The sequence below is a fragment of the Physella acuta genome, unplaced genomic scaffold (assembly GCF_028476545.2).
Source record: "Physella acuta isolate Inbredline_101_S28 unplaced genomic scaffold, ASM2847654v3 ptg000941l, whole genome shotgun sequence".
Taxonomy (NCBI): Eukaryota; Metazoa; Mollusca; class Gastropoda; family Physidae; genus Physella; species Physella acuta.
The window spans coordinates 136,604-151,392 of NW_026732458.1; the positions used below are offsets into that span (position 1 = coordinate 136,604).

At 34.4% G+C, this 14,789-nt stretch overlaps 1 protein-coding gene across 1 annotated transcript; it reads left to right on the forward strand.

The window, feature by feature from the left end:
- Nucleotides 1–2,004: 2,004 nt before the first annotated feature.
- Nucleotides 2,005–13,844, forward strand: LOC131953708 (uncharacterized). Its single transcript, XM_059317036.1, has 3 exons — nt 2,005–2,042; nt 10,806–10,922; nt 13,564–13,844. The coding sequence occupies exons 1-3, from the start codon at nt 2,036–2,038 to the stop codon at nt 13,770–13,772; spliced, it is 333 nt and encodes a 110-aa protein (XP_059173019.1). The 5' UTR covers nt 2,005–2,035; the 3' UTR covers nt 13,773–13,844.
- Nucleotides 13,845–14,789: the final 945 nt, after the last annotated feature.

Here is a 14,789-nt window from a genome sequence, read left to right on the forward strand (position 1 = left end):
TATTAACGTTTTCCAATGAGCCGACCCGCAATTGCTGATCTTATTTTACCCCTATACACCCTAAAGCACACTATATTAAACGTCAGCTCTTAACTTCGTAACGCTAACCCTAACCCTAGCCCTAACACTAACACTAACACTAACACTAACACTAACCCTAACCCCTATACACCCTAAAGCACACTATATTAAACGTCAGCTCTTAACTTCGTAACGCTAACCCTAACCCTAGCCCTAGCCCTAGCCCTAACACTAACACTAACACTAACACTAACACTAACCCTAACCCTAACCCTAACACTAACACTAACCCTAAGCCTAGCCCTAACCCTAACACTAACACTAACCCTAAGCCTAGCCCTAACCCTAACCCTAGCCCTAACCCTAACCCCTATACACACTAAAGCACACTATATTAAACGTCAGCTCTTAAGGGGGCAGTATCACCCAGACTAAGGGAGGAAAACAAAAATATTCACCAAAAAAAACTATTCGACATACATATGTCAAAATTGTACAGCAGTAGTAACGTTTCTTCTGCTATAATACAGTATATAAATTGTAGGGTATATGTATAGCAACAAATTTGCAAAAAATTATTTTGTTAATATTTTATTACATTTTGAATTTTTTGTAAACAATTTTCCGAAACCATAAGTAAAGTACTTAAAATTTGGTATAAACGTTCCTTGCGTTAATGGCTATCGTCGGAACTAAAATAATAGGATTCTAATGAAGGATGAATTTTTTAGAAAATTTCTAAGTTCAATTTTTTTTGGTCTGACTTTGAAAAAATCTAAAAATTTCAAAATTTGTCACAATGGATATCTTCTAGTTCCAACGATAGGCTATCCTGTCATACATCTCCCAGTGTATTTTCAGCAGGAAGGGCCTAAATGTTGGAAAACCGCAGCCACAAATTACTTTGTAAAAAATTTTTGGTTAAATTATTTATAAAAAATGTTTGCATCATACGTTAACTTTCTTTTATGTGCTGTTTTATAGCTCCTTATTAATTACTATTATGGTAAAAAAATTATGTGTGTATGTGTAATAGTTATTTTTTGGCAAATTTTTTCGTCAATTTTCAAATGTCTGGGTGATACTGCCCCCTTAACTTCGTAACGCTAACCCTAACCCTAACCCTAACCCTAACCCTAACCCTAACCCTAACCCTAACCCTAACCCTAACCCTAGCCCTAGCCCTAACCCTAACACTAACACTAACACTAACACTAACCCTAACCCTAGCCCTAGCCCTAACCCTAACCCCTATACACCCTAAAGCACACAATATTAAACGTCAGCTCTTAACTTCGTAACGCTAACCCTAACCCTAACCCTAACCCTAGCCCTAGCCCTAACATTAACACTAACACTAACACTAACCCTAACCCTAACCCTAGCCCTAACCCTAACCCCTATACACCCTAAAGCACACAATATTAAACGTCAGCTCTTAACTTCGTAACACTAACCCTAACCCTAGCCCTAACCCTAACCTTAACTCACCTAACCAATGCGAACTTCTGTTACCAGTTAAAATTACTCTGCCTCACCGGAGTGCTACTTTTCACCATTGTTCTTAAATGTAATCTTCATTGTCAACAGACGCAAGATTCAGCTACAAAATGTAGCTACAAACTTAAAATAGGCCTTTTCAACCTTTTTACGTTTGATAAAATTCTCCTCATGAATTACAACGGATTATAAGTGAAACATGTAACCAGCAGACCTAAATTTTGAACATCAACATGTAACTTATCTAAAGGTCGCGACATCAATGAAACGATTAGTTTGTCTTTTAAAGAATAAACGAGGCGGGAGTTTGAAGAGGGGGGGGAGGAGAGGGATATTCTGTTCGAGGCCGGGGGGGGGGGGGGTTATTCTGTTAGAGGTGTGTGGGTTTTTTTTTATCAGAAAAAGCACAAACCCGTGACAAGCTATAAAAATGGGCTGACGTCTGTTCAGGCAAGCCAACAGTTGAACATCACTTGTTGACTTTTTCTTATTATACACAGTCAGATTTAACTTAATGTTTGGTGAGTTGTTCTTTTAATATTCGTAGATTTAATATTTAGTGGTTTGTTCTTCTGTGATTGCTCATTTAAATTTAAAAACAAGATGCATCTAAAAAAACAGAGTCACGAGAATAGTCTAGAACATAGTCACGAGACTAGTCTAGAGGGGTCATCCATAAATGATGTCACGCTTTTTTTTGGACGATTTTTACCTCCCCCCTCCACTCCGTCACACGTCGTCACAAAAAGCCAGACCCCCTCCCATAAAATGACGTCACACCTCAGCCTACAGCCCCCCCCCCCCCCCTCAAAATTGCTATTTAATTTTTCTTACAACATCGATATTTTTCCAAAACCTTGTCAGAACTCTGTCAACATAGAGTATTTTGATCAATCCCTATTACAATTTATTAAAACCTTTTTCTAAAACGCGAAATAACGGCTAAAACTCGATTTTTAACATTGCTTTTTTATAATGCAAAAAAGTGACGTCATACAATCTGAACCCCCTCCCCCTCATCACACACCGTCACAAAATTACGGACCCCCCTCCCCCCTACGGGTGTGACGTCATTTATGGACGACCCCAGAACATAGAGTTACTAGAATAGTCTAGAACATTGAGAATAATCTAGAACATAGAGAATAGTCTAGAACATAGAGTCGCAAGAAGAGTGTAGAGAATATTTATACCTGCGATGGATGTATGGCATTACGAATTTAAGTACGCGATGATGCAGCGAACAGTTTGATTCAATGGGATATGCTCCTTACAACAATCACCAAATTCCTAGTTTTTTATCATCATGGGTTTCTTGCACTTTTAGATAATTTGTCCATTTTTATATTAAGAAAATTATAGACCTAATTTTTTTTTAAATAGTGTTTAAAATACCATTATTATAACCTTATTAATTAAAAATAATCATTTTTTTCTCAATCTTACAAGCTCTCTACGAAACGTTTTATATATTGTATTTGGCATCATTTGAAAGCAGCTTTTCTCATGTAGGCTTATTTAATTAGCATGTTTTCAATCATCTCGGAAACACCCAAAGCTTACAATCGGCTTTACAAATTACACAGCTTTTATTTAACTCACTTTCTCGTCAGTCTGTCGTCAGTCGTCTATCTGTCTGTCTAGATCGAAACGCCCGAGCAAAATTTCGGACACTTTTTTTTCAACGTCGGCATGTGGGTCAAGACATGAAGACAGTTGCGTAGCTAGGAATTTTGTGCCCCTATGCAAAAATAATCAGTGGGCCCCTTTGTCAGTCGTTAGGCTACAATGGAGTTACACAAAAAGATCAACTGCTACTTACGATGGATAGTTTTAAATAATATAAATATTCTGCACGTAAATTTATATGTCCTGATTATGTATTTATACTATATTATTATGTAGGCCTACTACTGCTACTACCCCATAGTTTTGTAAAAATGTTACAGGCTTACAGTTAATGTGTTGTTTTTGTTAGTAACCAAATACAGTAACGTCACAAGGCGGGTGAAGAGGTGCGGTCCGCATCGGATGAAAACATTTATGCCTGACACATTGACAAAACATTTTAGAATTTACTGTCAAAGCTATGTTGTATCCAGCTAAAATTATAAAAGCTTAATGAGAGAGGGCTGACACGATGGCGTAGCACCTTTCGTAAACTCACAGTGGAACATCCGACCTTGTGACGCCAGAACCAAACACATTTTTAAAAATTTCCTCATGCTTTATTTAGATCTGGTTTTTTTCATGCTTTTAATTTTGCAGAATGATCCATGTGTTCATTGAGATCTATTTTAGCTACTTCTGTAAGTTCGATACTTAGGATGGCTTCTGATACAATATCTACAATTTGTTTCATAACAAAATAACATCATCATAATGAGATTTTAAAATCCCATCACAGGCTTGAAAATCTCCTTCCCGGGGAATGTTAAAGAATGTTTAAACTAACTAGCGTACCCGTCCACGTTGCTGGGATCTGAAACAATTTGTAAGGGTTTCATCAACGTGTTACCAATAGTGTATTTATAGTCGTGTGACCTTGTTTCCTAAAACTGAGATAGTTAAAATATAAACAACGCCATCGCTTTTTTTGGGGGGATCCTTGTTGCGGGGACGCGGGTTTGTTCACACTGCCGCTCAGACGCCCTTGGGCGTGTTGTATGAAAGTATTGAGTGTATGTTAATCATAATCCGTAATAGTGAGATTGAATACTTTTCGGCGACCGCCTATGTGTCAGGGGTGTCGCGGGAGTCACCGGTTACACTACCGCAGGTAGCCTGATGCAACCCCTGGTTCATTTAATCATCAAACGTAGAGGCCTACCGTGTCTCTTTTGTAGAATATTCGTGTGATTGGTGTCATCCGTATGCCGGAGTTCGATATAGTAATCGATTTAGTATCACTCCGTGTCCCTAGTGTATGGCGCTCATTAAAACGAATACCGGGTTACACAACCGCTGGGGCGCCGGCTAATGCACTTGTGCAGTTTGACTGCTGGATCAAGTAATTACGCTGACCCACTGAGCCGGACACCCAATCAACGGACCTCAGGTGCAAAAATAGCAGCTGGGAAACTTTGGGTCGCCCTCCGAAATAAAATAAAATTTAATGGCAGAAACCTTCCCAAAAGTCTGAGTTTCTTTCAGGCACCTTTTCAGAATAAAATACTGCCTGGAGTATTCTTAACGACTTTCCAAAGTTTCTTTGCGATTAGATGAAAACCAAAAATGTATAGTATTAGTGGGCCCTATTTGATTAAAGACTAATTAAATTTAAAAAAATGAATGTCATTAAGGTAAAAATAAGTAGGTAAACGTTAATAAATGTTGAACTTCGCTTGTGGAAACACTGTCAATGGTTGTTATTTTTTTTAAATGGTGCAGTAGTTATCATTTATGTTTAGTAGGATTGAGTTTCGAGGGAGGGCAGAGATTTGGGAGGGAGGTGCAGGTCTATGGGGGGGGGGTAGGGAATTTCCCAGTAAGCTGAGGTTTTAAGCTATGCATTTAAACTTACTAGTCAAAGTACAAGTTTATTTATAGGCTAATTCTCTCAATGTCTTGCACGACAAAGTGGCGACGCCTATAGTGTAATATTGCGGATGGGCCCTGTTCGATCCTCATTGAATCTCACGGTCTGTACAGTAAGAAAGGACTGGGGGCCTTTTTGGAACTATTAACCATTTTAAAAAATTATTTATATAAAACAAATATTTAAATTCCAATGAAAAAGTTTTAATTTTTTAAGAGGGAAAAGGGCCCCTATGTGCCTTGGGCCCCTATGCCTTGCTTACATTGAAGACAATGCAACATGACATTAAATTTGACTAAATTTGTTGCCTAATTAAAATTTTTTGTAGTTAATTAAAATTTTGTCCAAATTAGTAAGCCGTCTCATCAAACTATTCCGTTCATTAGGTGCGCATGGTTTTTAATTATGCAAGTCTATTGTAAATTTGAAAAATTTAAAGTACTGAAATTTTTTTTCATAAAAAAAACGTTTTAATAACAAGCTTTCATCTAATCTAAATACTACTAAAACTCAACTTTGTTTACATGTTTATTTGTTTGTCTGATTGGCTACTGGAGAGAATCTGCAATATGTATAGAGCTGTAAAATAGTATGTAGGTAGAGAACAATTTTTGTTTTCAGACAGACTGTTAATCACAAATTTATTTAAAGAAGTTAATTAATTTATTGATTTATTCATTGGTAGATTAACCACATTAATTATAAAAGTTTCAAACAGTGGCTTTACTTTGACTCAATCGTGGCGTCACATGATTTGTTTACTTTTTACATAAACAATGGCGGCTTCTATAGAAGAAGATTGTAATCCCATTCCAATGTTTAACGCGTTCTAAAACTAATTTTCTGTCGGCTATAACTTTAACAATACGTCCGTTTGCTGTATTTATTACGTTCCAACACTTAAATCGATTTTCAACTGTCTTTTTCATTTAATTTTACAATAAATTTCTCTAGATCTACAAATCAGCTGTCGAAGGAAGAAAAAGTTATGAATCTAGAATCTTGATCTAGATCACTAGACTTAACCTAAATTCTAGATCTAGACTTAATGTAAATTCTACATCTAGAATCTATTTCAGACCTTCATTATTTTATATAAATCTTTGTTTGTTTAGCTATGCAATTGGCTGATTTAAGATATAATTTAAGTTGAAAGTTACTAGACTTAGATCTAGATCTAGATAGGGCCTATGCACGTAAATCAAGTTGCATAAAGAGACTCATAGTATTAACTTATACCAAAAAAAACATCAGTGAAGTCACGAGTCTAGACAGCTAAGTTGTTAGTGTAATAGGCTTTCATGCGGATGGCACGGGTTCTAGACATATCACGTCAAAGTTAAAAAAAAAAAATTGTTTTTGAGATGTGAATGATAAATTTGACTATCTGAACATGGCGGGATACAGGGTAGATGAAGTAGAGTTCATCTGTTTCTTTGTCCTAAGCATATGAAGGGATAGTGTGGTCAGAGACATGCTCGGTCGGAATCGTTTTTTTAAACGATAAAAACATGTTGTCTAAGACTTGGCGGGACACGAAAAAAAACTACGTAATTATTTTTTTTTATGAATTAATTAAAATTTTGACCAAATTAGTCGGCAGTCTTATCAAGCTACTCCGCGCTATTAGACACGCGTCATCACGTTCAATAGCGTTAGCGTATTTAAAAGTACCGAAAAATCCAAAATGGTGTAGGTTTTTTTTTTAGATTTCCATGATATCCAAAATTGTTTTCAACTCTTTTTTGTTTTTGCTGTTTAATACTTACTTTCATGGGCCAAACATAGTAAAATTATTCAAAAGGCGTTAGATCTTAAATGATTTTTTTTTAAACTGAGCATATCCCCTTCATACAAAATTAGAAGCGACAGAAGAAACATTTGCTTGATTAGAATATGAAAACTTGATGCACCGATATCTGTTTAAGTAGTATTTAATTGTCGTGTCAAAAGCTATTTTCAGAACATTTTTTAGAATTCAGGATGCAAAATTGCTTTCCAGAAAATTAGAAATAAAAAAAGTGGATTACTTCTTAAGTTCTATTGAAGGTATTCGATACATAATACATTGATTCACGCTTTTCTTTTTTGGTATATAAATAGGGGAGCCGGACGTTTTCCCGAAAGACACTTGCCCGAATACCGTTTGCCCGAATACCGTTTGCCCGAAGGCCGTTTTCCCGAATGGACACTTGCCCGAATGCGACAAATGCCCGAATGGACACTTGCCCGAATGCGACAAACGCCCGAATAGACACTTGCCCGAATGCGACAAATGCCCGAAAGCCATTTACCCGAAAGCTGTTTGCCCGAAAAATGTTAACATTAGGTAATAAATAATACTACCAAATAGACATTCTTAAGGGGATATGCTAAGTAAAAAATCACAAAATTGTTTTCGTCATGATGGGTTTCTTGCACTTTTGGATACTTTGTCCAGTTGTGTATTAAGAAAATAAATACTTTAATGAGAAAAATATGTATGTGTTTAAATTACCATTTTTATGACCCTATTGATTAAAAAATAATCATTTTTTCTCGATCTAATAAGCTCTCAAACCAGGGGCGGAACTACAGTGCCGCCAGACCCCGCAATGCGGGGGGGCCCAGGTCATTTAGGGGCCCAAAGCCGACCAGAATCAACTTTTTTATAGTTTAAAAAAAAACATTTTTTTTGCAAAAAAAAAAAACAACAACAAACAAACAGATCTACTACAGTAATGATGTTCTACAGTAGCTAACATCGCTGTTTCATAAAGGAAAAACGTATATAGCTACATGAGTGAAAGATAGGCAAACGTTCAAATCACTTCCATGACTTATTTCCCTTCATTAAATAGTCAAATATGTGTACTTTATTTAATTAAGAAACTTTTTTTTTCACTAAACAAATTAAAAAGCACTTACTTGACTCAACTATTATTTTTTTAAAATTACACAATAAAGAAAGACATAGTATGAAAGGAAATGTATTAAAAACCTAATAAAATACAAAAAAAAACAACAACTTAAAAATAAACATAAGGCGAGATACCATTACACATACAAAGCTTTCATGCTTCATAATATTTTGACCGCCATTAAATTAGGTAGCGCCATGTCAGACATTGAAACAGAGAACTTCAAAACAGACTAATAGCACTCACACATATGATGTGTTGTTTATATATATATATATATATATATATATATATATATATATATATATATATATATATATGTGTGTGTGGGGCCAAAAAAATTTTTTTGCGGGGTGGCCCTTTTTTTCTAGTTCCGCCACTGTCTCAAACAATAATTTTATATCCGCCATGATATTGTATTTGGCATCAATGGAAAGCTTGACTTCTCTTGTGTTTCATAATCCTTATTTCCATAATCTCGGAAACACCCGAAGCTTACAATCCGCTTTGCAGTTTTTACAGATGTGGTATTTTCGTGGCCTATTTTTCATTACTTTTTGCTGTTTTTCTCAGTTCGCAGGTTTTTAACACTAAAAAGCCTACAACTTTTTTTATTTATTAAACAATGCCAACCATATTTTCAGTAATTGTTCTTCATGCAAAAATACAACTTTTGTCACGAGGGAATTGTGATGGCTTTCATCGAAAAAAAAGTATTTGGTAAATAATATGCACATTTTAAAATTTTGGATACTAAAAAGAGTACTATTATTTAGACCATGTAAAATTCTTAATACTCGCTATTTCATAAAGTTGTGGTGACAATAGTTTTAAAATATACTGAAATATAAAGCAGTTTAAGTTTTATTGTTATAGGTGCATAAATAAAAAGCCTTAGCATTTTTAAATGTAGCGAAAAATTCAAATTGGTGGAGGAGGTTTTTTTGGGTTTCCATGACAAGCAAAATTGTTTTCAGCCCTCTTTTTTGCGGTTCAATACTTACTTTCATGTGCCAAACATGGTAGTAGTATTCAAAAGGCTTTAGATCTTAAATTGTAAAAAAATAGAGAAACAAGGTAATTAAAAAGTCTAGTGACAATTTTAGCGCAATTTCCTTATGTTATCTAAAAATAGCTCTGTCGTAACGTAAATCAAGAGCAGGGTTAGTAAAACCATTGGTTAAAATACATGTTTTATTTACAATAGAGTTACATGACTAAAAACCATTGCGCGCCTAGCTACTGAACGTGATGGCGCACCATTGAGCGTGATGGCGCAGCTAATGAACGTGATGACGCGTGTGGTGTGGTTGGAAAAAATGCCTACTAATTCGGTCCAAATTTTAATTAATTAAAAAAAATTTTTGTGACCGAACGAAAGGATATTTTTAAAAACTTTCTTCGGCAATATTGTTCTAAGTTATGGCAGGAATCGATTGGTAAATGTTTCAAGTCGCTAAGTGGTCTGGTTGCCGAGATATGGGCCAAAAACTGCTTTTTTTCGAGGTTTTTTGGCTTTTCCGGGAAATCCATGAAAGAAACCCGGAATTTTTATGGCCTATGTTCATCCTCGTAACTTGTTTAACATAATTACTTTTGGAACTAGTCATCGATATTGCTCCGTTGAGGAGGAGATACGACTTAAAGCTGCGGACACACATCCATCCATCCATCCATCCATCCATCCATTCATACATTCCCAGAAAAGACGAGTTAATAAACGCAATTCTCCAGAATGGAAATTGCGCTAAAAAAAACTTAGCATATCCCCTTAATCAATTCTAGTTTGAAATTTTGATAATAAACACAATTCTTAGCAAAATACCAAAAAAAAACCAAATTTGTTTATATTTTTAAAATTTATTTTTTATTTTTTTAAACATGAGAAATTTCTTTTAAAAAATTTCTTTATTCTTTAAAAAATGTATGGTGATGTTGGCAACGGTGTCTTAACATTCTTTTGATCTAAGTTTTTAACACCTCGTTTAGCCGACGTGTTACCGTGGTTATATAATGTTTATGACACGGTGAAGGCGGCGCGGCGTCTCGCAACATTGAACAGAGGCGCGTTTGTTTGGTTATCTTGTGATGCTCAACTTGTGTGGTGATCATTTCACAAAATAATGATGCGAGGTCTAGGTGGTGCATTAAAAAACTTAAAATAGTCAGTTATGTTTTATCTCCATTTAAAGAACCTTGTTTAAACAACGCGTTGAAGAGATTACTTAATAAAGAAAGCAAAATTAATTTTAAAAGCCTAAGATAAATGAAAATGGTATTTTTGTTTTGTTTCATAGATGGAAGAGAAAATATGTTTGTACACTTTTTATATAACAAATACAAATTAATTAATAATGTCTGTGTGGTAATATATAATATAATTTTTTTCCATTCATTTTGCTTAGATATGTAATGTTTAACAACATTTCATATAATAATTCATTACGAATGATTATTTGGTAATATATAATGTTAACATTTTTCGGGGATTAGTCGCATTCGGGCAAGTGGCTTTCGGGCATTTGTCGCATTTGGGCAAGTGTCCATTCGGGAAATCGGCCTATGGGCAAACGGCATTCGGGCAAGTTTCTTCCATAAATAGTAGTAAATTATTATATATTTAAGGAAAATCATTTATTTTCTCCTTTTTAGTTGATAATAATATACAAGCTTTTTATGAAAACAGTTCTATGCTTTTTTTTAAAACTAGAGTTTGCATTTTTCAAATCGTTATTAATGAAAATGATTGATTATATTATTACGCCTTCTTTAAACTTTAAAATTCATTGATTTCTATTTACAGCTTTAATCACCTACACGTCATATTTATTTGTTTAATTTCTCAGAGAAAATGTTTGGCAAACATTGCCTTTTCATCTGCCTGACACTGACCTTACTACACCATGCAGTCTTGTCTACCGTGTTCAAGGAAAAGTTTTTCGACATCCCTCTGCCGGACTCAGGTCAGTTGCCAAATTTGCTAGCTGCAAACACCTGGTAGGGTTCTTTATTTTTTGACAGAAAATACTGGGGAGTTGGTCGGAAAGCTAGTACCTGATGGTGTCTGGATGGCGTCTGATTAGCTCCTTATTGTGTCTATAAAGTTAGCTCCTTATTGTGTTTATAAAGTTAGCTCCTTATTGTGTCTATAAAGTTAGCTCCTTATTGTGTCTATAAAGTTAGCTCCTTATTGTGTCTATAAAGTTAGCTCCTTATTGTGTCTATAAAGTTAGCTCCTTATTGTGTCTATAAAGTTAGCTCCTCATTGTGTCTATAAAGTTAGCTCCTCATTGTGTCTATAAAATTAGCTCCTTATTGTGTCTATAAAGTTAGCTCCTTATTGTGTCTATAAAGTTAGCTCCTTATTGTGTCTATAAAGTTAGCTCCTCATTGTGTCTATAAAGTTAGCTCCTCATTGTGTCAATAAAGTTAGCTCCTCATTGTGTCTATAAAGTTAGCTCCTTATTGTGTCTATAAAATTAGCTCATTATTGTGTCTATAAAGTTAGCTCCTTATTGTGTCTATAAAGTTAGCTCCTTATTGTGTCTATAAAGTTAGCTCCTTATTGTGTCTATAAAATTAGCTCCTTATTGTGTCTATAAAGTTAGCTCCTTATTGTGTCTATAAAATTAGCTCCTTATTGTGTCTATAAAGTTAGCTCCTTATTGTGTCTATAAAGTTAGCTCCTTATTGTGTCTATAAAATTAGCTCCTTATTGTGTCTATAAAGTTAGCTCCTTATTGTGTCTATAAAGTTAGCTCCTTATTGTGTCTATAAAGTTAGCTCCTTATTGTGTCTATAAAATTAGCTCCTTATTGTGTCTATAAAGTTAGCTCCTCATTGTGTCTATAAAGTTAGCTCCTCATTGTGTCTATAAAGTTAGCTCCTTATTGTGTCTATAAAGTTAGCTCCTTATTGTGTCTATAAAGTTAGCTCCTTATTGTGTCTATAAAATTAGCTCCTTATTGTGTCTATAAAGTTAGCTCCTTATTGTGTCTATAAAGTTAGCTCCTTATTGTGTCTATAAAATTAGCTCCTTATTGTGTCTATAAAGTTAGCTCCTTATTGTGTCTATAAAGTTAGCTCCTTATTGTGTCTATAAAGTTAGCTCCTTATTGTGTCTATAAAATTAGCTCCTTATTGTGTCTATAAAGTTAGCTCCTTATTGTGTCTATAAAGTTAGCTCCTCATTGTGTCTATAAAGTTAGCTCCTTATTGTGTCTATAAAATTAGCTCCTTATTGTGTCTATAAAGTTAGCTCCTTATTGTGTCTATAAAGTTAGCTCCTTATTGTGTCTATAAAGTTAGCTCCTTATTGTGTCTATAAAATTAGCTCCTTATTGTGTCTATAAAGTTAGCTCCTTATTGTGTCTATAAAGTTAGCTCCTTATTGTGTCTATAAAATTAGCTCCTTATTGTGTCTATAAAGTTAGCTCCTTATTGTGTCTATAAAGTTAGCTCCTTATTGTGTCTATAAAGTTAGCTCCTTATTGTGTCTATAAAATTAGCTCCTTATTGTGTCTATAAAGTTAGCTCCTTATTGTGTCTATAAAGTTAGCTCCTCATTGTGTCTATAAAGTTAGCTCCTCATTGTGTCTATAAAGTTAGCTCCTCATTGTGTCTATAAAGTTAGCTCCCTATTGTGTCTCATTGTGTCCTAAAATGTATTTCTTGAGAGGTCAATTAAAACTAATGAATGAAACGAACTCATGAAACTAATAAATGAAACTAATGACTAAAACAAATGAACGAAACAAACGCATGAATTAAACTAAAATGAAACTAATGACTGAAACTAATGAATACTATTAAATGAAACTAACGAATGAAGCTAATGAATGAAACTAATTAATGAGACTAATGAATGAAACTAATGAACGAAACCGATAACTGAAAATAAAGAATGAAACTAATGACTGAAACTAATCACTGAAACTAATAACTGAAACGATTGAATAAAATAAATGAATGAATCAAATGAATGAAACAATTGAATGAAATTAATGAATGAAACGAATGAATGAAACTAATGAATGAAACAAATGAATGAAACTAATGAATGAAACTAATGAATGAAACTAATGAATGAAACAAATAAATGAAACAAATTAATGAAACTTACGAATGGTACTAATGACTAAAACTAAAGATTGAAACTACTGAATGAAACTAATGAATGAAACTAATGAATGAAACTAACGAATGAAACTTACGACTGAAACTAATGAATTCTAATTAATGAAACTAGCGAATGAAGCTAATGAATGAAACTAATGATTGAAACAAATGAATGAATCTAATGAATAAAACTAATGAATGAAACTAACGAATGAAACTAATGAATTACAACTAATAAGTAAAACTATTGACTGAAACTAGTAAATGAAACTAATGAATGAAACTAATGAATAAAACTAATGAATTAATGAATGAAACTAATGAATGAAACTAATGAATTAATGAATGAAACTAATAAATGAAACTAATGTATGAAACATATTAATAAAAATAATGAATAAAGCCTATTAATAAATCTAATGAATTGACACATTAATGCGAGCAATAAAGCCTTGCAAAAATTTAATTCAAGTCAATCTTGTTCAGACAAGGTTTCGATGAAATACGGATCCATCGTCAAAGATGGCTCATTACTGATGTCCAGGCCCCGTAGGGCGACAGCACAACTTCATGTTGGCAGCATACACGCTGGCAGAAACCACAACCATCAGCAGCAGCAGCAGAGAGCCAGCAGACGATTATGGTGGCAGAAATACAACGCACTGAGGTCAGGCGGACAAGTTCTGGACGCCTGAGTCTAACTAGGGACAAGAGAATCTAACAAGAGAAACAACAACAATTTATAATAAGCGACTCGACATAGAACGGTACAATATTTACTAGGGACTCGACATAGAACGGTACAATATTTACAAGGGACTCGACATAGAACGGTACAATATTTACAAGGGACTCGACATAGGACGGTACAATATTTACAAGGGACTCCACATAGAACGGTACAATATTTACAAGGGACTCGACATAGAACGGTACAATATTTACAAGGGACTCAACATAGAACGGTACAATATTTACAAGGGACTCGACATAGAACGGTACAATATTTACTAGGGACTCGACATAGAACGGTACAATATTTACAAGGGACTCGACATAGAACGGTACAATATTTACAAGGGACTCAACATAGAACGGTACAATATTTACAAGGGACTCGACATAGGACGGTACAATATTTACAAGGGACTCAACATAGAACGGTACAATATTTACAAGGGACTCGACATAGAACGGTACAATATTTACTAGGGACTCGACATAGAACGGTACAATATTTACAAGGGACTCGACATAGAACGGTACAATATTTACAAGGGACTCAACATAGAACGGTACAATATTTACAAGGGACTCGACATAGAACGGTACAATTGTATGAGTTTTAAAATATTAATTTGCCATTCTAGATTGATTTAATTATATTAATGTCATTGATCTAATTAAAATGTGTGTTCCCTTTTTTTTATCCCATACTTGTGCTGTAAAATATGAGAAACAATGATAATGCAACAATTTCTATTTATATCACCAACTAAATGGGGAAATGCTTATATCCGCAAGCCATACAGGAAATATACAACGCGCTTATATCCTCATATCCTGTCGCCAGTGGCTTAGCCAGGATCATCTCATGGGGGGGGGGAGTTCAAATTTTTTCCAGCATTATATATATATATATATATATATATATATATATATATATATATATATATATATATATATATATATATATACTAGCCGTCCCGGCC